The sequence below is a fragment of the Fusarium fujikuroi genome, chromosome FFUJ_chr02, assembly GCF_900079805.1.
Source record: "Fusarium fujikuroi IMI 58289 draft genome, chromosome FFUJ_chr02".
Lineage (NCBI taxonomy): Eukaryota > Fungi > Ascomycota > Sordariomycetes > Hypocreales > Nectriaceae > Fusarium > Fusarium fujikuroi.
The window spans coordinates 4,730,676-4,757,005 of record NC_036623.1 but is presented as its reverse complement, the minus strand read 5'-3'; the positions used below and the strand labels follow the sequence as shown (position 1 = coordinate 4,757,005).

General features: G+C 48.8%; 12 protein-coding genes; 7 read left to right on the top strand and 5 right to left on the bottom strand.

The window, feature by feature from the left end:
- Positions 1 to 237: 237 nt before the first annotated feature.
- Positions 238 to 982, top strand: FFUJ_03799 (uncharacterized protein; the record flags this gene model as incomplete). XM_023572989.1 has 2 exons in its annotated part: positions 238 to 288; positions 377 to 982. The coding sequence occupies 2 exons, from the start codon at positions 238 to 240 to the stop codon at positions 980 to 982; spliced, it is 657 nt and encodes a 218-aa protein (XP_023427015.1).
- Positions 983 to 1,879: 897 nt separating this feature from the next.
- Positions 1,880 to 2,846, top strand: FFUJ_03800 (uncharacterized protein; the record flags this gene model as incomplete). XM_023572988.1 has 2 exons in its annotated part: positions 1,880 to 1,976; positions 2,032 to 2,846. 2 exons carry the CDS (start codon positions 1,880 to 1,882, stop codon positions 2,844 to 2,846), a joined length of 912 nt encoding a protein of 303 aa, XP_023427014.1.
- Positions 2,847 to 3,918: 1,072 nt separating this feature from the next.
- Positions 3,919 to 5,065, bottom strand: FFUJ_03801 (uncharacterized protein; the record flags this gene model as incomplete). XM_023572987.1 has 2 exons in its annotated part: positions 3,919 to 4,481; positions 4,543 to 5,065. 2 exons carry the CDS (start codon positions 5,063 to 5,065, stop codon positions 3,919 to 3,921), a joined length of 1,086 nt encoding a protein of 361 aa, XP_023427013.1.
- Positions 5,066 to 6,252: 1,187 nt separating this feature from the next.
- FFUJ_03802 (uncharacterized protein) lies at positions 6,253 to 7,206 on the top strand (the record flags this gene model as incomplete). The annotated part of the gene is made up of 1 exon (XM_023572986.1): positions 6,253 to 7,206. The coding sequence occupies one exon, from the start codon at positions 6,253 to 6,255 to the stop codon at positions 7,204 to 7,206; it is 954 nt and encodes a 317-aa protein (XP_023427012.1).
- Positions 7,207 to 7,644: 438 nt separating this feature from the next.
- Positions 7,645 to 9,698, bottom strand: FFUJ_03803 (uncharacterized protein; the record flags this gene model as incomplete). XM_023572984.1 is given in 4 exon segments in its annotated part: positions 7,645 to 8,283; positions 8,294 to 8,513; positions 8,789 to 9,493; positions 9,607 to 9,698. The coding sequence occupies 4 exon segments, from the start codon at positions 9,696 to 9,698 to the stop codon at positions 7,645 to 7,647; spliced, it is 1,656 nt and encodes a 551-aa protein (XP_023427242.1).
- Positions 9,699 to 12,649: 2,951 nt separating this feature from the next.
- FFUJ_03804 (uncharacterized protein) lies at positions 12,650 to 13,931 on the top strand (the record flags this gene model as incomplete). XM_023572983.1 has 2 exons in its annotated part: positions 12,650 to 12,714; positions 12,770 to 13,931. The coding sequence occupies 2 exons, from the start codon at positions 12,650 to 12,652 to the stop codon at positions 13,929 to 13,931; spliced, it is 1,227 nt and encodes a 408-aa protein (XP_023427011.1).
- Positions 13,932 to 14,274: 343 nt separating this feature from the next.
- On the top strand, positions 14,275 to 14,949 carry FFUJ_03805 (uncharacterized protein; the record flags this gene model as incomplete). Its single annotated transcript, XM_023572982.1, has 1 exon — positions 14,275 to 14,949. One exon carries the CDS (start codon positions 14,275 to 14,277, stop codon positions 14,947 to 14,949), a length of 675 nt encoding a protein of 224 aa, XP_023427010.1.
- Positions 14,950 to 15,177: 228 nt separating this feature from the next.
- Positions 15,178 to 15,861, bottom strand: FFUJ_03806 (probable rhamnogalacturonan acetylesterase precursor; the record flags this gene model as incomplete). Its single annotated transcript, XM_023572981.1, has 1 exon — positions 15,178 to 15,861. The coding sequence occupies one exon, from the start codon at positions 15,859 to 15,861 to the stop codon at positions 15,178 to 15,180; it is 684 nt and encodes a 227-aa protein (XP_023427009.1).
- Positions 15,862 to 18,100: 2,239 nt separating this feature from the next.
- On the top strand, positions 18,101 to 20,506 carry FFUJ_03807 (related to cellobiose dehydrogenase; the record flags this gene model as incomplete). The annotated part of the gene is made up of 1 exon (XM_023572980.1): positions 18,101 to 20,506. One exon carries the CDS (start codon positions 18,101 to 18,103, stop codon positions 20,504 to 20,506), a length of 2,406 nt encoding a protein of 801 aa, XP_023427008.1.
- Positions 20,507 to 20,938: 432 nt separating this feature from the next.
- Positions 20,939 to 22,215, top strand: FFUJ_03808 (uncharacterized protein; the record flags this gene model as incomplete). XM_023572979.1 has 2 exons in its annotated part: positions 20,939 to 21,031; positions 21,088 to 22,215. 2 exons carry the CDS (start codon positions 20,939 to 20,941, stop codon positions 22,213 to 22,215), a joined length of 1,221 nt encoding a protein of 406 aa, XP_023427007.1.
- An 83-nt stretch (positions 22,216 to 22,298) lies between these two features.
- FFUJ_03809 (uncharacterized protein) lies at positions 22,299 to 24,221 on the bottom strand (the record flags this gene model as incomplete). XM_023572978.1 is given in 6 exon segments in its annotated part: positions 22,299 to 22,990; positions 23,044 to 23,377; positions 23,434 to 23,538; positions 23,590 to 23,843; positions 23,893 to 23,987; positions 23,989 to 24,221. Coding segments are annotated over 6 exon segments (1,713 nt in total).
- Positions 24,222 to 25,105: 884 nt separating this feature from the next.
- FFUJ_03810 (uncharacterized protein) lies at positions 25,106 to 26,072 on the bottom strand (the record flags this gene model as incomplete). XM_023572977.1 has 2 exons in its annotated part: positions 25,106 to 25,926; positions 25,979 to 26,072. The coding sequence occupies 2 exons, from the start codon at positions 26,070 to 26,072 to the stop codon at positions 25,106 to 25,108; spliced, it is 915 nt and encodes a 304-aa protein (XP_023427006.1).
- Between the last annotated feature and the right edge of the window lie 258 nt (positions 26,073 to 26,330).

Below are 26,330 nucleotides of genomic sequence, written 5' to 3'. Positions count from 1 at the left end.
CCTCATACATATAACAGACCTCGCATTCACAACAGACTGTGACTTTCAGCGTCCTGCAAACGAATTTCATCTTTCAACTTCTCTTACAGCAACGGATTAGGGGGGGCCCAGTTGCTTCCTTTGATGTTCTGAACATTGTTTTGTTCGTATTTCACTTCTAAGCTCCAACGTCTCTGTGCTGATTTGAGCTCCCAGCCACAAGTCTGACTGCGAAACCACATCCGGCTCACAGCTTCAATGGCTGCCGATGAGATATCGGATCAACGCTATGCGGAGATCATACAGATCGTAAGAAGCCCCCTCCTGATACTCGAGCGCAGCTTCCATTTACTAACATGACCGGCAGGATCTCCAGGCAACTATAACGAGAGGCTAGAAAGAGAAACTAGCAGGGACAAACAACAGCCTGATTCCCTTTTTGGAGAGAGTATCGGCTATAGATATCGTATCACCGCTCCAGTCACCAAAAGAATGGCTTCAGAAGCTTAGTGTAGCAAATTTCGCAGATTCTGTCGGCATCACGAACCTGAGCTATGCATTGACTGCCGATAACATGGATGACTTCGATCTGGTCACTGACAGCGAAGTTACCTTTACCGTCTGTGCATTTCCTGGAGCTTTAAGCTTGCATCCTGAGCCAACCAAGAAGCCTAGCGCTCACTCAGCCCTGGTCTCTCTTAGCATCGAGCTCGAGGATCCCAGCACTCCTCGCCTAGGACATTGCCACTCCCAACCCCTACCGTCTCTGGTATTGCCCATCGGTCAACTGCAAAAGGTATTCATGACAGCGCGCGGCATTCCGCGATACATCGACATTGACTATATCCTGGTTGTTGATGCTGCTGGAACTTCACATGCTGTGTGGCTAATCTACGATCGATATCAAAGATTTGACGAGTTCAAGGATGTCACCGACCCAAAGAGAGCTCCTTTGGTCTTTTCGAGCTGGGAAAGAACTTTGTTGCTGCTCAAGTTTTCCTAAGTATCAAAGATTGGATTGAAACTTATGGAACGCTGAGTGCAGCCCAATTTCAGGAGCCGATTAAGAAGACAGGGATGGTTGGAGAAGTCAAGGTCAGGAACGCAACATCAGAGGATCTCGCGGCTCTGGAGAACAAATAGGTTATTTTCATGGCGGTGAAATCTTTCTTCCAGGAAGATGGAGAGCCATAGGATCAGATAGATGTTGATCATGTCCTGATGAACGGTCACTTGATGGACAAAGCCCTGCGGCGCATTGCATAGGTAGAGACAAATTGATCCAAGCGTGTTCTCTTCCTGATCAGACATTCCCTTGGTTTCCCAGGACACACGTTTGGAAGAGACTTAAAAGAACACCTCTTGGACGTCAATGTAGTTATCCACCACTTGAGCCACTTCAACCTCCTTGGACATCCGTGATATCTCATTGAATATTCGAGACCTTATGAGTCGCGGTAGCAGACTCTTTTGTCCCCAAGTAAACCCCTTACCTAGGCACCTTCTTTGAACTTCTCTGACTTTCGGGGTCTTTTCTTCGGTCATTCAGAACTCGGCAGAAAGCAAGGTGAATGTCGCGTGTACCGACGTGCCCGCTTGTGGCCCCACCCAAGGCCAGGTCGAAAACGAGCTGGTGCAGTGACCAAGTACTTTTCACATCTCAACCCTCTCCTTCTCAACTTCATGCTTCCTGCATCCTCGGTACAGAGAGCTTTTCTGCCATTAACTTTTATTTGGGCCACTGTCCCATGCCCACCTTGCATCGCCTATCCAGCCAGACTCGCCTATGAGACAATCGACCTCCCAACATCAAGATCGTCTTCTTCTTCAACTACTCATCATCAACTGGCAATAAAGTGTTGCGTTCATCTAGGATCTAGAAATTCTCATGGATGCCAAAATGACTTCTGATGACGGCAATGAGGAGATTGAAATCCTTATCGAAGACCCTGATTTTGCATACCGCAGACATGTCCCTGATGACCCTTTGGAAACCGGTAAGTTTCCGTCAATATTCTGCAACAAGTCCCATTCGCTAATATCTTAATTGAGCCCGCCGTGCCGCCTGCTTCGAGATGCTGAAGAACGGAACCGGAGACGGCAGCAGCTTGGTAGAGATGACGGCCCCGTGTCAGACACCAAAGGAATGGCTTCAGAGTCTCACCACAGTTGACTTTTCAGACCCTTCTGCTGTCGTCAACCTTCGCATGGACTTGGCCACCAATAACGTCCCACACTTCGATCTGGTTACCAACGGTGAGCCAGCCTTTACTGTGACATCATTTCCTGGAATTATGACCGTGGATGATGTACCACCGACGAAGCCGTCCGCTTTCTCATCCTATGTTCCCAGCGATCATCCGGGCCTGTTGTGTCTTGAGTTTACCAGTCAGTCCAATATCTTTGCTGCTCTCCACGAAGGCGAGACCCCCAAACCGTCAGCAGCTGGTCTACCCCTTCCTTCCATCGTACTGCCGATCGGGCAGTTACGGAGACGATACAAGGACACGGCCGGCATCTACTCAATCGATACTGAATATGTCCTGGTAGTCGATGCCGTCGCGGATGCGCACCCTATCTGGCTGATTTTTGACCGGTACATTAGAAGTCATGAGGATCCCGGTTCCTACATTAAACCAAACATAGTTGAGCCTGTATTCAGTGGTACAGAGAAGAACTTTGATGCCACCCAAGTGTTGCCAAGTATTCAAGACTGGATCCAATCCTATGGCAACCTCGATCTCACGCAAATTCGGGATTCGTTTCAACAGACCGGGATGACAGGAGAAATCAGGGCCAGAAACGTGACTTTCGGGAATTTTCTGGCGTCCTGGAACAGAGTCACTTCTGTTGATGAGCACAAATAGACCGTCTCCTCAGTGATCTGATCATACCGGGCACAGAGCGCCATGGGGACAAGGAGATGTTGATGCCGGCTGGAGAATGCTGTGGCTGACGAAGCCTTTTGCCGCATTTCCATAGTTAAAGATATATTAATCTAAACATGTCCCTTTGATGAACGCTTCCTATCTTTGCGTGTTCTCAATTATTCCCCATCCCGTTTCGTTCAATTGTCCTCAAGAGTGCACTAGTTCAACAGGCGAATATGTCCGAACATCCATGCACCATGATTCGGTTCCGCATCTCTACCAGGCGAAAAGGACATCAGCACGCAAATAGCTGTTGGAACTCAAGTACGGCAAATGAATCCAGTAAGATGGTGATGCAGAGGCGGCCCTATGGTAAAATGGTCAGGTGCCACTGGCCGGACTGAAGAGCTGTGCCTAGGCAGTCTATATCACTATTGCGGTTGAGCAAATGACCAGAGACCCAAATAGCAGGGCTTGTTTCATGGTTTGCGAGCTGGTAGCTAATAAGAACTCCATTCATTCGAACGTAGTTAAGATCGGCACTGGAGTAAGCATGTCATATCTTCATGTTAGTTGAGCCTATGACGGAGAGCTTATCAAGTAGATTTTATACCCATTTGCTGTTATTGAATGCGCGAAAGAAATCACAAAGTGCAGGAAAGCCGACAAAGCCAAGAGACATCTTCGTAGCTATGGTCAACAAACTTCAGTGGGCACTAGGTCAAACCCGATTTTGAATGGATCTTTGCCTTGGGCTTCACCCTTACAAGTAATCAGGTAGTTTAGATCTCTTCAAGAGTCTTGTTAAGCAACATGTTGTCAAGATTTGCTGCAACTGTATCCATAAACTTTGGTACTAAAGGAGTGAATAAATGACTATGTAACTAAATTATTGACTAAGTTAAGGATGGAATGGCGTATTTGAGCAAGCAAATGCAAGTCAAAGAGTGAGATGGAAAGCGATAGAGACAGACAGAATACATGGGAAATAGAGAGACAGAGAGAGACAGAGTAAGAGAGGACGACACCATATTTCGCTTTCCTTTCAATGCTTACAGAAATGGCGTTCTCAATGCATTTCACATGGCGAGTGTCCATTCTCGCTCAGCTCCTGACAAAAGAAGTGTGCATAAACCTCCGCGCAGCTCCAGTTCTGGTTTGGTCTCCTGTGCTTGTTTCGCTGATTTTTGGCTGCCTCCAGATTCCGAACGACCTCGATGACCTCGTATTTGAACAGTGCTTGACAGCGAGTGCATCGATCCCTGGGCTTGAAAGTGTCACAACGAAAGGGTGAGGCGACGTAGTCTTCGTGAGTGAAATGGCCAGGGGGGTTTGCGATGAGGCTGAGTGGAGTCATCCCCTCCCGGTACCTGTCCCCAAGGGCGCTGCTCCATTCGACAATTTGCTGCCGCTGTACTCCGTCAAAAGCATGACGGCGGCTGTCGCGAAGCTCCCTGACGAAAGTGTCCATTTCTTTGTAGCCTGTCCAATAGTCTGCTGAAAATGCCAAGACGCATATTGGATCTCCATTTACTGTCATGCCTAGACAAGCAAAACCAGATTGGGGAATGCATATCTTCTCAATAATAGCGTCATTTATTTTGAGCTTCTTGTATGCTTTAAAGAGTGCCTCTGTAATTGATTAGGTCAGCCCTGTGCCTTTGTGGTTGTGTTTCTGTGAGGCAATGCATACCATGGTTAGCCCATCTCTCACGAGCCGTTACGACTCTTAGAAGCAGCTCAAAGGGACAGATGGCAGAGATCTCGAGTGACTCATCGTCCTCTGATGCTGAGAAGGCATAAACTTTCTGAATCATTGCTGTAATGGCTGGGTGGCTGCCCAATGCACGATAGACGAATTCGATCGCATTATTCAAACACCGATACAGCCTGTCCAGGGCTTCCATGTACGCAGGATATACTTCATATTTCAAGTCGTCAGGTACAGACCATCTCTCCACGGCAGCCCGAACATTGAGTAGTGGCTCATAGAAGAGATAAGATATAAGGGTGATAAGGTCGGCAGCATCCTGGACTACTTGGGCTGCAATGTCTGGGTGCCGAAGTTCGTCTCCCAGATCTTCAAGTATCATTTCAAGCACTCGCGTTGCTTTGATACAGGTATTTAGCTTTGTTCTACCTGGGGGATCTTGGTTCCGCCATAGGTCAGGCGTCACGCGATACTTGGGAGGTCGTGGTTCATGGTAGACCTCCATGTCTGCTTAGGCTGGTACAATAGATAAAACACAATTCTCGGGATGAATAGGAAGCTCGACTTATAGAATTCAAGAGTAATTGACTCAAATGGATGAGGAGGCTCTTGTGGTTTTGAACAAATAATTGTTCAGCTTGTATGGGTTTGTGAATTTTTTGGGGGTGAGCCCAGTAGATCTCGTTTAATCGAAGAGGCAGGGGGGTGCTTTTGAAGCCCTTGTTTACCTCCTCGGTACATGCCACTGCCAACACTGAGGTGGGCTTTCGAGGTGCCAGTGACGCCAAGGCTGTCATCACTCTCGACTAGCTCTCTACCAGCTCAACCCTTCCAACTTCCCTCAACTTCTTCCGAATTTCCCCTTGTCCATCCTACTTCTCTCAACCCCATTGCTTCCTGGTACTCTGATTCCACCACTGAACTTCTGTAAGCCGAGGCGACTATCTTTGTATCACAAGAAACACTTGTACCTCGAAAGTCTATTGAGCAACGAAAAGCCTTGGCACCGCTTTCGAACCATTCCGACCTGCCTTGTACGTAGGTGTGGCTGCGAAACCATTTGAGAGCAAGGATCGGGTGTCTTCGTGTCACTGGCGATAACTTGTATTTCGATCAGGCTCCCGCTAGAGGAACCTCCGCACAACTCCCCCACCTAACTTTGACCGACCTCAGCTCCCTTTATTCATTCGACCACGGGAAGAGCGGGGTAGTAATCCCTGTTGTCACAAAGAACACGAACACATTGGCTCTGCATCAGCTCCCAGGGAACTGAACCCTTCACCCCCTCCCTTCAATCCTCTTGATCACCCCCCATTACAGGCTCTGGGCATCAAAGCTTCTATTTCTTGGCTTTGTACAGCGCAGATCGACGACGAACTGAAGCAGTGTTCATCGTCCCTTTTCACATCATATCACGTCGAATTCCACCAAGCCCCATTCAGTGCGTCTTGCAAGCTTTCCATACCACTCACTACAAGGGTATCCCCTCGTCGCATTTAGTGGACTCGGATACTTGCCTTCTCTCTCAAGACCGCATCCCACGCAGCTGCTAATGTACGTACATGCTAGACGCAACTTGTCCACAAACTGACCAGTTTCCAGACACTCACCTTCCCATCATCAGCATACCAGACAATATTGTCGCAATCACCGAAGCCCTCTAGCCAGATATCCATACAACCAAGTCGCAAGATGGTAGCCAGTGAGCTTTCCAATACACGCGTTGCGGAGATTCAGGAAACAGTTGGTAAACCTTGGACTAGTAAGTCCTTCCTCTCAAGTACAATTCCCGAACTGCATTTAGCTGACTCTATTACCCCAGTGTCTCCAGACGATTACTTGGCGAAGTTGAAACATGAAACTGGCAGCGACGAGATCGTGGATCAATTTCTACAGAAGGCATGCAAGTTGGACAGAGAATTGCCGCCCCTATCGGCATATCAGTGGCTCATGCGGCTCACTGGAAAGGACTTTAGAAATGTCGGCTCTATTTCTAAGCATCATTTTGGCTTGACCATCTCTAAGGTAGGTCGATTTGATCTCGGCACCGATGGCGAGGATACGTTTGCAGTCGCAACAAATTCTGAGGCTCTGTGGACGCAGGAGGCGGAGCTCCCACCACTATCACCCTCTGCAGACATTGAGTCTGGAGACTATCATGCCCATCCTGCGTTGATCTCTCTGCAGAAGATTGAATCCGCCCCTTCTCGCCTTGGTCCGGGGCCTTCCAACACCGGTACACTCACAGCTTCTGGTGAACAGCTTCCTTCTCTAGTCATGCCGATCGGGCAGCTACAGATGAAGTCTAAGGAAGAGACGGATGAAGACTATGTCGACACTGAGTATGTCCTCGTCATTGATGCCACCAAGACTAACCATCCTGTCTGGTTGATTTATGACCGAAACGCGTGCGGTGACTTAGGAGAACGACGCCTTATCCATCCTGATCAGGAACCCGTAGTCTTCGAGAAGCTTGGAAAGAACTTTGATGCTATGCAGGTTATGCCAAGCCTCCAATGGTGGCTTCTCTACTACGGAAAGCTCGACTTCGCTCTCATGCTGAAGTCGATGCAGGCAACAGGCATCACAGGGCCAATCAAGGCTAAGGAGCTTTCCCTCTCGGAGGCTAAGAAGATTCTCGGCTAGTAGATGCCTTCTACGTTGGTGTTTTTGTGCACATGAGAGAGGGGTCGCAGCAGGGAGATGATGGATCGGGCCTTGAAGCACGACGTCTTGGTGGAATGGTATCTCGAATCACTCTCCTTGAGACACAGAAATATCTCCCCTCAGTTTTTACGGCACAGGTTCAGTGTCCATGTACTTAGCTCTAGCTAGTCCTTGTAATCACAGTTGGCGCAGCAGCCCATTGTACTTCTGCGCGAGTCTACCAAGTGAAAGTGTCCTCAGATCCAGACCCTGTCGTGTTACTTGCACTTTCACAGCTTGCAGGTACGCTATCACCAACCAATTCGGGTGACAAGTCCAGCAGTAAGCTTTGATCACTTCTGCGTACGATTCAATGATGCTACTGGCTTTGCTATGGATCCTTGAGCGCCATGTTCAAACCTGGCAATACAAGCAGCTTCACCGAGCAATGCATTCATTAAGTCTGGCGTCTTTGGCCAACTCAATCGTGTAACCCCCAAAAGCAATGTCCGCATCAAATTCACTCGTTGCGCGATCATAAGCCCCTCTACGAAGCCTTTTTTCAATCAAAGCCATGCGGCCCTGATCTCTATCACTCCTTCGGACGCCGATTTGTGTGGGAATCTGTGTAGAGGGGAAATCTCGCCGAATCACCTTGCGAAGACAAGTTCGAGGCCGCAGCCAGGCATTCATTCGCGCGCAGGCTGGGTAAACGCAGACAGTGCCATCGCCGATCGTTGTCGAGTGTGCTAGAACAGCCAGATGAATGACTGGGGTATCGGAAATAATTGAGGAGGGTTGGTCATCCGAAGTCCGGTATTGGTTGTTGATAAGGTCAGGAGCGCCAGGAGGTTGCTTCACATCGATCGTGGTTGGATATTGGGGTATCTCGCGGTTCACCAAAGGTTGATTTCGGACATTTTCAGAGATGACTGCAGCATCGATTGTCGTGGCACCAGTTGTGATTGCGCTGGACGAGGTTCGGGTGATGGTGATAAGGGTACTTGGAGTTTGAGATGGGTAGCACAGCGTCAAATGGTGAGGAGGTGGCGTCGGCTTAAGCTCATTCAATATCCGCTGCAATAACCGCAGTATTACTTGCCACAGTATTTGTAATCTGGATCCTGGGTAATGTCTTGAGAGAGATCTTTGCCCGAGTGGTGTTCTGCGACAGTCTCTCGTCCAGTATCAGGGTCAAGACCAGTAGACTCAATATCACGTTCTCCCCCAAACTGCTAATTTGTCTCATCACTAGCCTTTGCGACACTAGAGCAGAATTAAACTTCTCATTATCTGCAGGAACGTTTCTATCTCAGATTAGATCGAGGTTTGGCGACACGGTAAGGGTTACAGTGCGCCTGAGTCTCCGTGGCGCAACTGACGAGTAGGACAGACGGCCCTCAATCTGAGTTCTGACAGGCATTTAGCGTTCTTTTCTCTCTGAAACAGTCGCCAGAGACTACAAGATCTTACATCCATCGGAGTTCATTTACGAAAAGGTCCTGGTGCATTTGGGCTGAAGCTGAGCACTGAGCCTGTAACCTTCACTTGTCGCGGTGGCTTGGCTCGAGGCTGGCTTCACGTATGCATAACTTCCTTTTTAGCTGACTGATCAAAATCATTGTCGTCATCGACTTTCTCACCAGCATTTAGTTCTCCAGTCAGGAGAAGGGGATAAATGAAGCCACCTCCATCGCCGTCCTCTCCCCCACGGGACAACCAAACACTAGCCAACCGAGGAGATAACGAGGGCATTCTTGTAATTATGCGCTGTGATTGTATCACCATGAAATGACTTATAAGCAGGATCTTGCTCATGCTCACACGGAACGATAACTCCCCGAGCGCCTGTGACACGTTCATCCTCAACGGCAATGGTGCAAAAGGGGGTGAAAAGTTGTCAGTTGACTGAGGAACGTTTACAGCCTGCCTGGAAACTCCGCCGCAGTGAAATAGCTTGCCAGAGTTGTCTCGCATCTCATCGGGCTGGGGTTGCTCAGCGTCAGTTGTAGCGTCTGGGACAGGCTGGGAGGTAGTTGTCTCGACGGTCGGCCGCGCAGACTCGGAGCTGCTATCATAACGGAAACCCGACGTGGCTTCGACCGGGCCGGCATCGATGTCATCGCTCACGGGCGCCTGCGTCTTTGTGGGTTGAGGACCGTCGGCGACAAGTCCAGTTGTTGGGCTTAGATCAGATACACCGGTATCATTCGTGGAGTCGGGGTTATCGGACACCTGGATCGGGGTTTTGCTTGAGACTTGTGGGCTTCCGTGATGACACCTTGCACTTTGCTAATACACAGTCAGCCGGTCCGGGAGCGAAAGCCTGCTTTGATGGTCGTACCAACCGGAGGAATTATTACTTTTCTCGCGGTATCCGGCGCGGCAAGGGCGCCTCACTCGGTAATTGTAGCTCTAATGGGTATCTGCAATGGATGCCTAATTGTCGTTGGGTAGGGAAATGTCAAGGATGAACTTGAATATAGTGCCATTGCGGCTAGTAGTGGTTGATGCCTCGTGCTCCCGCGACTAGACTACCCCTAGGATTAGACTGCTCCTGCGATTGAGCTTCCCACGCGATTAAATAGCTGATGGAACATACAGTGCTGGAGCACTAAGCGTTCACGATGGCGCCATGGCGAAGCAACATAATAAATTAACAACGAGGCAGGTCGAGAACAATTGATGAGCAAGTATTGAAATAGCGAACAAAAGCACAAATATTGTAAAGTCTCAGGAACAATGACAGATTCAGGGGCAAAGTCGTGAGCAAGAGAATCGAAGTGCTATCGAGGAACGTCAAGCTCATGGCACGACCAGCGATGTCACTTATTTTAATGATGTGAGGGCCTGAAGGATGGAGAGGCTTACAGCCCGTGAAGCTTTGACGTACGCGTGGGAGCTGTTCACTGAACGGCTGTGAACATCCGCAACAATTTAGACGGGAATATTCGAGATATCTATTACACCCTAAATCTACAATTAACCAAGATTATAGCCTTCAAAAAGGCCAGTATTTACTCTCCAGATCATCCAAGGGATGGAGGCGGAGCGATTGAAATGACACGTAAAAGCTATCCTAGTCTCGCCTGGTTCAGCAAACCCAAAGTCAGTGCCGGCATTTCTGCTGAATTACCCGCTAATTCTTCAGGGCTAGTTTGAACATCACAGAGCCTCCAAGGCGCGTCAGACTGGTTTACGGGGGATAGTCAAGGAGGGGCGACCACTGAGTCAGGTATACCTCACACCCAACATCTCCATAACGCTCTGCTATGACATGGAGTGTCTCTTTGACAATGTTCCATGCCGAAGACGGTAAACAACTGTATCACAGTCTCTTGAAATGTCCCCGACCATCAATTAGGCGTCTCATCTTTTGTTTGTTTATTTACTTTGAATGGTTACTCATTGTTGCTTCGCTGTCTCCCTCAACACGGCTCGTCTTAGTCATGCTAGGCTGACTCTCGGGACTGTTGGCAGGCGCATTGCTAGATAACCGAGAACTGGATCTTTACGAGAGCTATAGGATACATAAACATCGTCAAAACTCCATAAACGTCTCTCGTAGTATGACTACTGCAAGAAACTAGATTCTTGAGGTTGTAGCCCGAGCAGATCTTAGTGACAAGGATGGTCCCCAAAAATGGGCGGTCACATTCCAAGCAGTCTACGCTCTTTTCAGACAGTGAGGCTTCGTGACTTCACTGCTCGCCATGCATGGCAAGTCGACTTCTGGTACTTGAAAGCATAAAAATAGTTATTGGCAGATAAGAGCCTCTTGGGCAAGCTCGTTACCTTTCTGCTGCCTCATTCGAGGATACTTCCCAAAGAATCTAACACCGATGCTGCAAAGGCCCCCTTGTGCGAAGCCCAAGTTTATGTGTTCCAACAAAGACAGTGAGGGCAGTTGACAAGAGTTCTCTAGCCATCAAGATTTCTAATAGCATAATCACCGCGCGCACAAGGCTTTCTTTAGATTTTATCATTATTGATCGTAGGGAGAATTGGGTCTATGGGTCTCGTTGCAATGGGAAGAAGCCTAGGATAACTACCCTCTGCTCATACGGGAGAGCCACTGCTGCGTACTGAGATAAAGTACTTCTGTTAGATTCTTTGACAGGGCGTCTAGCCAAAGTCTCATAGGATATACGCCGCTCGAGGGGCTCAGGAAAGTTTAAACCAAGGAAACTGATGCAATGGACTGGAATGCTTCGAATCTCTCCGTCATCACGAACCACGGGGTCGCACTAGGCCGATGGCAAGGAATTTAATCATACAACTATTACCGTCGATCACACTAAGGTTGCGAGGTCATGCAAGTAGCGTCAATTCGATGGCTCAGTCGCTGAGGCCAGAATGTTCTCCGTATTCAGAGACAAGAGCTGTGATGCGTGTCAGCTCTGAGAATGAACAGAAGATTTGGCTACTCGGGCGATCAAACCAGAAACATGCCTATTGAATTGATCCTGCGATGGTCTTGAGAAGTACTGGTACTTGGCCATGATGTCTTTCACGATGCATCTCGATGATAGGGTTGAGTGGCTACACGGCCGTTGTGAAGTTCCTAGTGGACCAGATGGGACTTACACTGCTATCAAGTCTGTAAAATATGTCCTAAACTGTTAATTCCTTTATCAGATTGATCTTATACTTTATCTTTTGACCCCTCAACCTTATCACAGGGTTCTTGCGATACATACGATATCACCAAAGGCGTGAAACAACTCTCCAAGATCTTTCATAATTGGCTTAACAACTTGCCAAACCATATACGCTAGCAGCAATTCCTGAATAATGCTTCAACACTTAGTCGCCTAATATCAGATCTCTGTATTCTGAAAACTTCGAGTCAAGGTGGAGCTTCGAGGTAGCAGCAAGGTCTCAACGGGAAGGCAGCTCACTCTGAAGGAGTATTGAAGTCCCGAAACATATGGTCGGTCTCCAGCCGCGATAAATAGGTTCAAAAAAAGAGTGCGGGGTTATGGGTTCTCGTTATTTCTCAACGATGTCGTGCTACAGGTAAATATTTCAGGGCGTATCCAATATCTACATGAATATCTTTATGTCGAATGCCTTGAGATAGAAAACCGCGCAATTATATTTTCGATCGGCGAGGTCCTACAAAAGCCACTAGAATATAACTCATATAATACTTTGCATCTTTTTTCTCCTTTCTTTGAAAGGTTTACGTGAAGTGATGTCTGAAATTCAGGGTGGATCGAGTGAAGTCGAGTCGTTTCGTAGTTACTCGACAGCGATTGGCCTGCTCGCTGTTGCTTCCCATTGCAGTTAGTGCTGATCTTCCTCCTTGACCTTTGACGGATCACTAGCGCCAAGCGACACGATCCTTCGAACAAGTCACCTCTTTGCCTGTTCATTCGTCTGTTCGGCATTCATCCTCTTTCAAACCTCGCACGATCCCAGCTACATCACGATTTTCACCATGACCGCTTCCAAACCCGCGTCCCGAGGCCGAACGAAGGTGAAGACCGGTTGCGCTACATGCCGGTCAGTCAAGACTCCACCATCTTACGCTTCCAAGGATCATACTAACTGAAAATAGAATCAGAAAGATCAAATGCGACGAGGCCAAGCCCTTTTGCGAGAAGTGTGCCAAGACTGGGCGCAAATGCGATGGTTATGAGTCTGTCTTTAGGCCCTTCCCCAGCAAGCCGCAACAAATCGGCAAGCCAGATGCTGCAGCTTCAGGGCATGATTGCGCCGAAGGGAACCCTCCACTGAGCACTGGCGATCTCAATCGATACTTCTCCACCAAGACAATATTTGACGTTGAGCTGAGCTGCAATGAGGAAGCAGAGGAGGTCCTCCAAGCTAGCTTGACTAACGACTCGATACGTCATGCTCTGCTGTCCCTCAGGGCTCTTCGCGGAAATCTCGAGTCGAAGAAAGAAGCAGTTACGTCTGAGACTGACGAACAGCAGAGATTGAGTTACAACTACGGTCTTCAACAGTATAGCGAAGCTTTAACGAGCCTCGCATCCAACCTCGCATATCCCAGCCCCGACAGCTTAAAGTCCGCACTACTTTGTTGCCAAGTCTTGATCAGCGTGGAGCAAGTCCGGGGGAACTTCTCAGCCATGGGACTACATATAATTCGTGGACTGAATATCCTACGCGAATACCGCGCCAGACCGTACCTGACCACCGATGGCCTGATGTCAGCACGGCACAGCGGTCTGCCTTCCTTGGACGTCTTCATTATAAAGTTATTTGCTGCGCCTTGCAGATTCACTGAGCAGCAGACTTCAGAATCTTCAAGCGTAATGACGCCGCCGGTTGAAACGAGGAGTGATCGAAAACTGGCGCCAAACATGCGAGCGGAACTCACGAAGACCGCGACATCAACTATTGCGCTTCTCGAAAATACAACAAAAATCCAGTCGGAGGAGAAGTCCCAATCCCTTCTTTTGGAAAGACAAGACTTGCTCGATGGTTTGGAATCATGGCTCGGTGCTCTTGAATCTCTTCAGCAGGAGACGCAACCAGGAGAGCCCGAGTCGACCTCTGATAACTTCCTGCGCATCTTGTATCTAATACTGAAAATCATTCTTCTCGGAATTTTGGAAACTTCACCGGAACTTGATACCAAGCTGAGGGAAGAAAGCAAGCAACTTCAGGATTTAGCGAATCTCGTCAACGAACGACTGAAGGACTATGATATGCAACGGGGAATTGGTAGTAGCTTAGCAAAGCAATCTCAATAGATAAATGAGTCATTAATTTCGCGATACTCTGCTGCTAAGTCCGTCACGAATTTGTAAGCCCGAGACGCGAGTTGTGAGATGCGGCGCATCCCGGAGAAGCATGCTGACCGAACCGACCAATGAGAGGCTGGCTCCGCTGTTCAGCCCAACATGCAGGTCCAAGTACATAAACAAGTCATTGAACCGTGAATTCTGTTCTCAGCACATCCAACGTCCTCTGATCGTTCAATATCCATCAAAGCCACCATTCTTCTTTGACCTGTTGTCAATACATAAGGATCCTCTGACAACTCCTCTAATAACTCCTCTAACAACTCCTTCGATAACTCCTCCATATCCCATTATGCACTTCCTCCTCCTAGGCGCAACAGGCCGAACCGGCAAATACGTCGTCTCCGAACTCCTTTCTCAGCATCACACCGCTGTAGCACTTGTGCGCGACGCTAGCAAAGTTGCTTCTCAGCCAGGCCTCACTGTCGTGACCGGCTCGCCGCTCTCGAAAGATGACATCCGCCGTGCTCTTACAGCTGCTCCAGGCTTGGTAATATCCGCAACCATCATTACTCTCAACACGGTCCGCAAATCAGACAGTCCGTTCGCAGCTCAAGTTTCGCCGCCTCGCTTTCTGGCCGACTCGTGTGCCAATGCCTGTGCGGTTCTGAAAGAAGCTGGTATCAAGCGTATCGCCATCATGTCCACAGCAGGTGTTGGGGACTCGTGGGGAAAGCTTCCGTGGGTGAGCAGAGCGTTCATGGGGTGGACGAATATTAAGTATGCTTTGGAGGATCACAATTTGTTGGACAAAGAAATTCGGTCGACTGGTATGGATTGGACTCTTGTGCGTGCTGTGAGGCTGGAGTTTGGGAAGGAGACGGACAAGGAGGTTGAGACTCTGGGTAGTGCTGGCGAAGGAATGGGGATGTCCGATAGTGTCACGCCAAATAGCGTAGCGAGATTCTTGGTCAAGGTTGCCGTTGAGAGATCATTCGTTAAGGAGGCCGTTGTTGTCCGGAACTGAGGAATATGGCGAAGGCATGGTTTTTCAGTATCGAGATCAGCAGGATTTAATACACCAGGGGCAATAATAATCAAGGGATCGAGGGTGTTTCACAGAGTTACTATAACTGCCATGAACAAATGTCTTATATACGCTATCTGTATTTATCATGATCGTGACCACTATATACATAGAAGTTATACACAATTTCCCATATCATCTAACTTCAGACACTTGGCCAAACTGCGCTTAGTACACCTTGGTAACAGGAGTCTTGATATAAGACTTCAGGCTAGTCTTTCCATTCATCTCCTCATCAATAGCCTGAACAAAAGCCTTGGCAATGAGGTCGGCAGCCTCAGGGCTAGTATGCGTATGATCCTTAGGATACAAAGAGTTAACCTTTGTATTACCAAGCTTCTGATACATCTTCGTAACAGCAGCAAAGTGGTCAACATAAGTGACGCTAGGGCTGTTCAAAGCCTTAGCAGCAGTGGGAACATATCCCACGAAGCGAGGAGCTGCAGGCTCAAACGTTCCAGTCTCCCATTGGTTGTTAGGCGTCTGAGAGCTGAGAATCACAGTAGCGCCCTTGGCGACGAGGGCTTTGGCTGCTTGTGAGACGTAGAACACAAATGTGTACACCTTCTCGCCCGTCTTGTCGGAGATGCAGACTTCTGTGCCGGCGCCAGGACAGTCGGAGCGGTTGTTGTCGTTCTTTTCGGGAGAGCCGCCGTCGTTGTGGCCGAACTCAATGACGACGATGTCGCCCTTCTTGACGAGGTTCACGATCTCGGTGAAGCGGCCCTCGTTGGTGTAGGAGCGGGCTGAGCGGCCGCCGATGGCCTTGTTGACGGCTGTGACCTTGAGATATTTGCCGATGTAGTTACCCCAGCCGTCGGTTACACCGTCGTTGGCTCCATTCTTTGCCATGGTGGAGTCACCTTTTCATCTGATCAGCGTCTATCCCCAGATCACCACTGATTTAGTTACTTACCAGCAAAGTACACTGTCTGGCCAGACACGACCTGGAAAGCTCCAGCGGCGAGCGCCGCAAGTGAAAGAGACAGCTTCATGATGACTTGAGTTTCAGATAAAAAACCACTGACGAGTATAATGAAACCCAAGAACTTGCCCAGAGCTGTATATATCTACTCCGAGCGCATGAATTGCATCAATTAAACCCCCAAACTGACAATCCAGGTGATCATTCGTTTTACAAAACAAGGTTCGCGATCTAGACTCCGCGTTTACCTATTCAGGCGGACTCTCCGTCTGTGCCAAGCCTGATGAAACAGGGATATGAAACCTTTTCCCACCATTCAGAAAACATATCGACCCCAGACCGCCGCCAGGATTGGGCCGGCACTTGTAATGCAGCCGATTGATGGATAAAGTCCCGCTATTGGAAGGTTGCCATTTCGTTTGGAATTGATGCGTTGCACTCGGTGATCTCGGCATTGTTTCAGCGATTGTTAGTGTCGAAGCTTAAAATCATTCGTTGAGGTACGGGAGTTGTCTCGGGGGAATGGAGACCGAACGCGGGGATAGTGGCATATCATTTCCCTTTTAATCGTAGGGACATTGGGGGACATTGAAGCTTGGAAGGTGACAGTTGGAAGCTAATTGGGACCTCGGCTCTTGAGTTATAGTATCGTAAAGGAAAGTGTCATTGAAAATGCTGAACAGTTCACGGCCATCTTCTTGATAAAGCGGTGAGATGAGCCGGACGAAAGGGAGTTCTTCTAAATGGTGATGGCACAGTCTGCTTGTCTCGACACCTATTTCATTTTCTTTTTGAATCAGATGAACTTTAGTAGGTATAAGATTTTACAGACTTTCGTTGAAGCAGACTCCAGGTTGTCGAGATGCGAATCGACGCAGCGGACCAATTTTCGGAGGTCTCGTTGGTGAACAGGGAACAACAAATCTCAAACTTTGTAGATAAATAATGTCAAAATCCCGGGTTTGACGAATAAATGTAAATTCAGGTAGCGAGAAAACTGAAGAGGAATTGTAAGCATCCGTTGCAAAATGGCATGACTTTTTAATACCATATTGCCAGTATGAGCTCACCCTAAAGCTGTTCACCTTTTCCGAGAGTCTGCTATCGATAAGGAACCAAGTCATGGCCACCACGTCATACCTCTCTTATCATCATCATACCGGCGATAAGTGATAAGAAGGCAACGATCGACAACGGTTTCAGGTACCGCGAGCAACCCACTGTACCGCAGATTTGTCCGAGCTCGCTATCAACGGGGCCGTCATGATCAGGAGATAGCTTCCGGATCAGAAAGCTTGTTTTCGTCTACTCTTGACCCACGTCGCTAATGATGATGGAGACTCCATGAGGGCGCCGAGGCCATCCTGCAAATTGGTTACAGGATAGAGACAGCATTCGTTTTCAGAAAGCATTCCAAAGAGATAAAGCTGAGACTTGCATGATAAAGTTTTACTCTGAATGAAATGCTAAATATGAAGGTACCATCGTTCTGGTACACCAAAAGCTGACAAGACCCGAAAACTGATCATCACGAACTTCCAGCACAATCAATCCCAAACACGCTCACCAATCCCATCCAATAAAATCCCTACCATTTCAACTCATCACAAGCATGAAAGAGCCTCACCCCTTAATAAACCTCCATGAAACGAAACGAGCACTTTTCGCGAAAAAGATTAAATACCCCGCCAATAGCAGCCTCGACATTTGAAACACCACCATCCTTTTCCGTTAGGCGCCTTCTTCTGCAGGGATCATTTCCAAAATTCTAGATCCACTGAAGGAACAATTGTTGATAGATAACTTTCACTCGCAGGTTTTGTAACACATAAGGTCGGAGGTGACTGTGCCCTTGTTGACGTTCCTTGCTTTTAGAGGGAATTTTCCCGGTTGGTGTATGTGTGTTCATGGTTATTGGACATTAAGGCGTATTGAATTGGATCCGCTGATCGTCGGGATGTATAGAGATATATAGGATGTTAATGTTCGCTGTGAAGTGAGTCTGTTCAAGCTACGCTCTTTGTCGCTGCCTTTCTTTCTCACCACCGCCAGTACGGTGTTTTTCTTCTTCCCTACCGCTCGCGGTACATTCCATTCTTTCACACAGACCCTGGTGGTCTATCCTCACTCTCTTGAAACGTCAAACACTTCCATTCATTCTCCACCATGCGCTTCACACTCTCCAGCATGGCAGGCCTTCTAGGTCTCGCCTCCGCCCAAGGCCTTCGATCCTCCGCCTACACCGATCCCAAGACGGGCATCGACTTCCAGCGCTTCGTCGACGATGGCTACAGTCTTGGTATTGCCGTCCCTGAGACTCTGGGAAAGGATCTCATTGCGCAGATGGTGTTTCCTCGTGAGAAGGAGGGCTGGGGTGGTATTTCGTTCAGAGGCGGTATGGTTGGTGGCATGCTCTTTGTTGCGTGGCCGAATGGCGATGATATCGTTACGAGCTTTCGTATGGCGAACTCGTACGCCAACCCGGATGTTTACACCAACAGTACCGTTAAGGCTACGCCTATTCCTGATGGTACCTTTATCAACAGCACTCATGTGTCATATACTTTCCTCTGTGAGGGTTGTGTTGTTAAAGAGACTACTTCGTTGACTGGCGAGTCTCCTGTTGTTGGATATGCTTGGTCATCTATCGATGTCGATACCCCTTCTGATCCTGAGAGCGCTCTGAACTATCATGGCGCTGGCTTTGGACAGTTCGGTCTTGATATCAAGAAAGCTGCTTCTGCCAAGTTCGCCACCTGGGCTGCCATGGCAAAGGAGACTACCCCCGCTCCCGGAACTGGCACACCCGGCGTCCCTGGAAACTCCACCACTCTTCCTCCCACTACTTCCAACGTTACCTACGATGTCATCGTCGTCGGCGGTGGTCCCGCTGGTATCATCGCCGCTGAGCGGCTCGCCGAGTCTGGCGCCAGTGTTCTTCTCATCGAGCGCGGCCCAGCCAACACCGTCGCTCTCGGTAACGCCGCCCAAGCCCTCCCATGGAACAACACCCTCACTCCCTACGACATCCCCGCTCTCGGCAGCAGCATGACCAGCATGTCTGGCACCAAGTTCTGCAGTGACACAGCTTCTACCGCTGGCTGTCTCCTCGGTGGATCCAGCTCCATCAACGGCCTTAACTTCATCCACCCTCCTGAGCGTGATTTCCAGCGCTGGCCCAAGGGCTGGAGCTGGGCCGACCTCTCCAAGGCCGCTGATCGCCTTTACGAGCGTAACCCTGGTACTACTTCTCCTTCCGACGATGGAAAGTACTACGATGATCGAACCTACACTATTCTTTCTGGATACTTGAGCGCCAAGGGCTGGAAGGAGGTTGACTCTATCGAGGAGCCCAACGAGAAGCACCTCGTGTACTCTCGTCCTTCGTGGTCTATCAAGAACAACATGCGTGCTGGACCTGCTCGCACTTACATGCCCTTCGCCAAGAACCTTCCCAACTTCACTCTCAAGCTCGAGACAAAGGTTATCCAGCCAATCCGAACCGGCAGCAAGATCACTGGTGTCCTTACCCAAGGCGCCAACGGAAGCAAGCAGATCATCAATGTCAAGGCGGGCGGTAAGGTCGTCCTCGCAGCTGGTGCCATGTCAACTCCTCGTCTTCTCTGGAACGCTGGTATCGGCAAGTCTGATGCTCTCGCTATCGTGAAACAGGGTGCTTCCAAGACTGGTGTCACTCTTCCCGCTGCTTCTGACTTCATCGACCTCCCCGTTGGACACCATCTCCAGGACCACGCTCAGGTCATGCTTCAGTTCAAGACAAAGAGCAACTTCACCGCCTACAAGTTCAACAACATCGCTACTGAGCCCGTCAAGTCTGACTTGGAGCTTTACTACCAGGGTTCTGGTCCTATAACCCAGGCTGCTCAGCGCATGCACCTCTGGACATCTGCAAAGGGCGCTGATGGCCGCGTTCGATACCTTCAGGGTACCGCTAGTGCCATGGCCGACGGCATCATCACTGTCCGCACATTCTTGACCCACGGTACATCCACTGTTGGCGAGCTTGGTATCACCGCTGGTGGAAACACCGTTCTCAACACCAAGCCCTGGCTGATCGACCAAGAGGATCGCAAGGCCATGGCTGACTTTGTTCAGTACTGGCTTGACCTCACCAGCGGCAGCAACTCTACCCTCTCTTACATCACCCCCGGTGCTACCGTCGATGACATCCTGGCTACCAAGATGATCAGCGGCGATCACTGGATGGGCAGCGCCAAGATGGGCGTCGACGACGGCCGCAAGGCCAACGGTAGCGCTGTCGTTGATCTTAACACCAAGGTCTACGGCACCGATAACCTCTTCGTCGTCGATGCCTCCATGCACCCTGATCTTCCCACCGGCAACACTCAGGCCATCATCATGGTGGCCGCTGAGCACGCAGCCGAGAAGATTGCCGCTCTCAAGGTAGGCGGTAGCAACTCTACTGTCCCTGAGCCCATCAGCTCCGCTCCCACACCCGTTCCTACTCCTGGATCCAAGTGCAAGCGAGGTCTTCGTCGCCGTCGCGCTGCTCGTGTTCCCATGGACTTTCGACGACGATCGCTGTACTAAGCGGCGTTAGTTGGTGAGAATGGATGAAATTCAGTGAACATATTTCTTGTGTATATAGAAGTTAAGGCAGCTGTGAATATATGAGTGCTTCACATGAACAGTACCGTGTTGTCGCGTGTGAAGTTAAAATAGAAACAATAAATTACCAATGATGGAGCTCCCTGTCAGCATTTAAAACCCCCGTAATTCTCCCAGTTCGCGAACTTCTATTGGGCAGTCTAGCCTCGGCTTCGCGTTCGCGTTCGTCATACGCTCGGGATCGGGCAGATAAACCATCCGATTTTCTCTGGTAATCAACCCAAACTCCCCGTTCACCAGAACCACCCAACTTTCCCCAAATTCCACTCGGAACGAGTGCGAGATCCCACTTCTTCCAGAATCAACACTCCACTGTTCCTTTACTGCCTTGTGCGTCTCAAGGCCGTCTTTTCAATGGATGGAGAGACGGAACAGGCCAAATCCACTCGCGTGGGGTACAAAAAGTCCCGAAATGGCTGCATACGTTGCAAGAAGCGACGAGTCAAGGTATGCGATTAGAGTCGCGACTCATGACTAGTGACACCTGTCTAACTGAGTCGTAGTGTGACGAAGAGGTCCCTTGTTCTGCATGCGTCAGGCACAGAGTCCGATGTAGCTTGGAGCTTGTCAAGTCGGATGACTACCAAGAACAAAAACCTCTAACCAATCGCTCCCTCCAAACACCCAGCCATAGCATCCCAGCTGGAAGTCCAGCATCTCTATTATCCGGCTCTTTATTCTCAAGTCCTCTCGATCAACCTGACTGCTGGGTATCTACTGCCGAACTCATGCTTCACTACACCACCGTCACGTACAAAACCATGGTCTTCAACGAGAGAACCATCCCGACCTTTCAGCAATCAGTGCCCCAAGTCGCTCTAGCATATCCCTGGTTTCTTCGACAAGTATTGGCTTTCTCAGGCTATCATCTCGCTCACCTCCATCCCGAAAAGAGACATTCCTACCTCCTGCAAGCATCAAAACACCAGAATGCTTCTCTACGTGGACTCAGAGAAGCGCTCTCCGAACCAGTCACTTCATCGAACTGCCACGCCTTATACGCCAGCACGACATTTATAGTAGTCAACAAATTCGCTGCGTTTCCGAACTGCGACGACTTTCGAAGTCACGGGTGCTCTCAACCTGTTCAGAGTCTCATGGAGATCTTTTCCCTCGTCAACGGCATGGAGGCTGTCCTTCATTCGCCAGGAGCCGCAGATCTCAGAAACGGTCCTCTGAAAGAGCTTTTCTGCGAAACACCACATCCACACGTTAACAGCTACCTTCTTCGCGGTCTTCATGCCAGATTACCCGAGCTTGCACGACGCATAGCATCAGACTCGATGGAGGACCAGTCCAGAGCTGTGCTGACTTCCGCCGTCGTATCCATCACTGGTTGCGTCGATGACGCGTTTTCAAATCTGTACAAAGTATCACCGCCAGAGCTTAGGGTCATCTTCTCGTGGCCCATGTCCGTGCCGCGAGATTTCTTGGATCTGGCCGTGTCGGGACATCCGTTGGCTCTTATCATTCTTGCGTACTACGATATTCTACTGTACTGGGGCGAAACGGAGTATTGGTTCTTTGAGAACTGGGCAGAGGCGTTGATCACTGCCATTGTGGAAAAGGTGAAGGGTTCACCATGGGATGATCTTCTCAATTGGCCAGTCGAAGTTATTATACACCACTAATTTATTAAATGAGCACCTACTTGAGCTGTCTGAGTTGCCAATATCTACAACGCCAACCGAATGTAAGGGATCTGAAGCTTGGATTAATATGCAGTTGCGCCCTCAACCATGCACTTGGAATACTCCGTGAACGAAAACGTCTTAGTGAACCCCGCCTTATTAAAGGTCTTGGTGACTTGCTTCGAGCAAGGCATCGCCATCTTGGGAATCTTGGTCCATCGCTGGTAGCTAATGGCACTCGGCTCCATGACAACGCCAGACTTGCCAGGACCAAATGATGACTTGGCGATTGAGTCATCGTACCGCTCAAAAGCTCTCTTCATAGTATAAAGATGCCCTTGAATCTCCCCCTTCATGATCCACTTCATCATGATTATCTGCTGCAGCAAGCTGTCGTTTTCGGGTTGTTCTTGGACGTTAAGTTCTAATTCTATAGCAGATGAGCTTGAATCGGCAACAGCTACCAGGGAGTTGTATGTCGAGGTAACAAGATCTCGGTTTTCAGCCGAGTAGCCCGTGTAAAAGTCAACTATCCACCCTATCTTCCTCTGGAGGAGGAATGTGCGGTCGATGGTGGGTACGAACTTGAACAGGTCTTGAACAGTTTTAATCTCGTCCCCTCTGAACAGATCAGCACTTGTAGACTCGTCCGGGAGTTCTTCGGCAAGTTCGTTAGCGTCCTGTGCCTCATTGATGTATGTTGTAAGTAGATTACTCGATGTTTCCGGGACACTCATATGATAAATAAGTTGGGTGCTCTTAACCATATCGCCGACTGTAAGATATTGTCAGTTGGTGTGAATGCGGGCTGAACCCTGATAAGCTTACCTTGCTTAAAAAAAGAGGACACTGCAGGTCCACCACAGCTACCCAGCTCAACACAAGAGGTTTGGGTCGCATAGTCAAACCTGGACCGGAAGCTGATAAAAGGCGACCCGAGATTTTGAGACGCCAGATTAAAGTCGTTGGAGATAAGCAGCAGGTTTTGGAGAAAGGGAACCCATGGAACGAAGAGCCCCTCTCGGAACTTCCGGGCAATCTCGGCCATGTATGGGGTAAAAAGGTTCTGAATGGTCTCTTGAATCCGCATGCCGGTACAAGAGGACCCTGGCTTACAGGATTTGCTTATAGCCATAAGCTTAGAATAGCTGTCTTCGTTGATCTGAAAGTCCGTTAGACTGATGGGATAACTGAGAAACTGATGCAAGCTGAACATACCTCAGGCCCCTCGATGATAAGCACCTTGGGCTTTTCCATGGACTGGAGGGTCTTTCTGACTTTGTCCCGGTCATCGGCTGTCTTGAAGCCCGAATCATTCATACACTACCAGAACCGATTAATAAATACCCAGATATATAAATTGAGAGAGCTTACTTTTTGGACTTTCACGACTTGGTTGACATCCTTTGAATCTGCGGTCGATAAAACCCCCTGGTCAAACGACTTGAAGCCTGATGTTGCACTCAAATCACCAATACGTGGAAAGCACTGGCAAATTGCATCGGAAGACTTGATGAAGCTATCGCCTTGGGGCTGACCCAAGATCTTTCGCACAGTATCGCAGAGGTTGACCTTTTTGGTAAGGACTTCCAAGCCTGTGATGACTTGCTTGGTCGTATCAATCCATCCTCCTCAGCGTTAGTGGGCATGAGCTACTGGTTTGAAGAGGACTCATACCTGGAACACATCTCCATGCATCACACATGGCCTTCGGCTTTTTTGGTAGTAGGACAAGGCTTCTTGTATTTCTCCTTGGATTTGCATTCGTCGTACTGAAGCCGGACAATCAGCGAGCCCTTGGCTGTTAAGATGGTCGAGACGAGTACCTTTCTATCTGGAACTGTCTTCATGGTAAGGTTGACACCATAAGGCACAGAAAACTCGAACTTGCAGGCTGACAAGTTTTTCAAGTCTGTACATGTCTGTTGGATAGTATTCTGTGCGAGTGCGGCCTCTGCCAGAAGTAACCAAGGAAGCAGCTTAGGAATAAAATCTGTTAATCTCATAATGACTGCGTGTGTAGTGTCACGAATGCTATCAATGTTGTTACGGCACAAAGGTAAGTGAACCAGACAGAAAAGGTTTTATTTATCAAGAACGCTGAACATCTGATAGCGTATTTCGTTGACGGACATATCTGAAGCTATTTGCTCTGCATATCTGAGTTGTTGGGTTTGGCGTTAGCTGACAAGCCTTAAAGGACTTGGAAACAAAAGGCGTTATGCTTGCGGTCATAGATGAGGTCTGGATTCTCACCAGCAAATGCTCCTTCGCTTATATCACCACAGAGAACTTCGCTCCCGCGCCACATTCTTCCAAAAGCATGAATATCATACCATTGTACAGCGCGCTTGCAGAAATGTGGCTGTATAAGCTTAAACGAGGCTGGCTGGACTTTGCTAGTAGGCGCCTCACATGCGCTGGTATGTACCGAAACTGACCCGAACCTGGGCTATTTTATCTAGTAAGAAAGTGTGAGAACTTTTGTTAGATATTGTATTTGGTAGATTTTCTCTCCATGTTCTGTGTTTCTCGGTTTAACTTAAGTCGCCCTACGGCTCGTCTATTGTTTATCCCGAACTCTTCTTCAACTATTTGATCAAGAGAGAAGTAATGACAAAGCCATAAATAAAAGAACACGAGGTTTCACTTGCTACAAGAAGCAAGACGAAAGCGTCGTCAAACAGTCGACTAAACGAAGATAAAAGTGTAGGTTATCAGCCTACTAGATTCTAATTTATACACAACGCGACATCAACTAACTACCACGAGGAAGTGATGAGATCAGTATAGTTTAGAATTATTTAAACAAGAAACTTATGCAAAATATAACTGTATAAATAAGTGGAAAGAGAAGTGTTGATTTGATGCCAGCCAGACGCCACAGAGATTAATCCGCATAGGGAACGAGTTGAAGCTCGATGGCTTCCATATCGCTGGGCGTGGAAAGATCGCTACTCGATGCCATGACAAGAGCAGGAGTGTTGATTATCCTACCATGGATCACATAGAACTCGTCCCAGGTACCAGGAACCGTCCAGCAATTGGTAGTGTCTGACGACTCGTCCAAGTGGCATTCACCAGCTGGTGCAGAGCACTTGAGCTTTCGGTCGCGAGTCTGTTCGCATGTGAGGGGTTGTATTCCGGCGAAGTGGCTATCGGGGTTACAAAGAACATTGGTGTTTGGGAAACCATCGCCCCCGAATGAAACGCACAAGTATTTCCCGGTGTTTATCTCTCGTACATAGTTGGTGTTATCTTCGATAGAGAGAGTCAGAACTGGGGGAGAGGGCGTGTACCAGCCGATATTATTATATATAGCTGGATCGCCTCGCAGCAATTGGCCGTCGATGTCTGAGCCTAGAGCCTTGATATTGAAGGTAGGAATCGGCACAAATGTATCTTCGGTGGTGGTAGTCTCGTACGTCGTGGTTGCTACAGCGGATGTCGTGACCTCAGCAGTCGCAGTGGTCTCAGCAGTCGTAGTAGGGATTTCAGTTGTAGCCGTCTCTGTAAGAGTGGAAGCTGAGAGCTCAACGCTAGGGCTCTGTGACTCGGTCGCCTCGGTAGAAGTTTCACCGTCGTCGGTAGATGTGACACTAATAGATAATTCGTCGGAGGTTGTAGTCGCTGCCACGACGTCTGTAGTTATAGTAGAGAGTGCAATAGATCCCGTCGAGGACGCAGACACAGGCTCGGTAGACACTGTACCTGAACGCCAATTAGTAAACAACATGATGCTCTATAAGAATATTTCGCCTACTAGAGTCACTCAACGTTCGACTTCGCGGCTTGCACACACTTGCGATTGCGATATTGGCGCCGAGGCCCAAAGAGAGAAAAGCAGCGAAACGCATTTTCGCGCAGAGAAAAGAGTGACAAGGGTTGGACTGAGTGAGGGAGTAACAAAGTGAAAGGAAAGATGAGGAAATCAGGGATATTTAAATCTTAAGTTTCCACTAAGGGGCCTATTTCGTTTTTGAGGCTTGGCGCTATTGACAAAAGTAGCTTCAGCTGGGCCAATAGTGCAGGTACTAGCTCTATTTTCCACTTTATTATCCAATTCGGGCTGCTATTGCGGTCTCGAACGCCGTAGCACTGGCCAATTATATCAC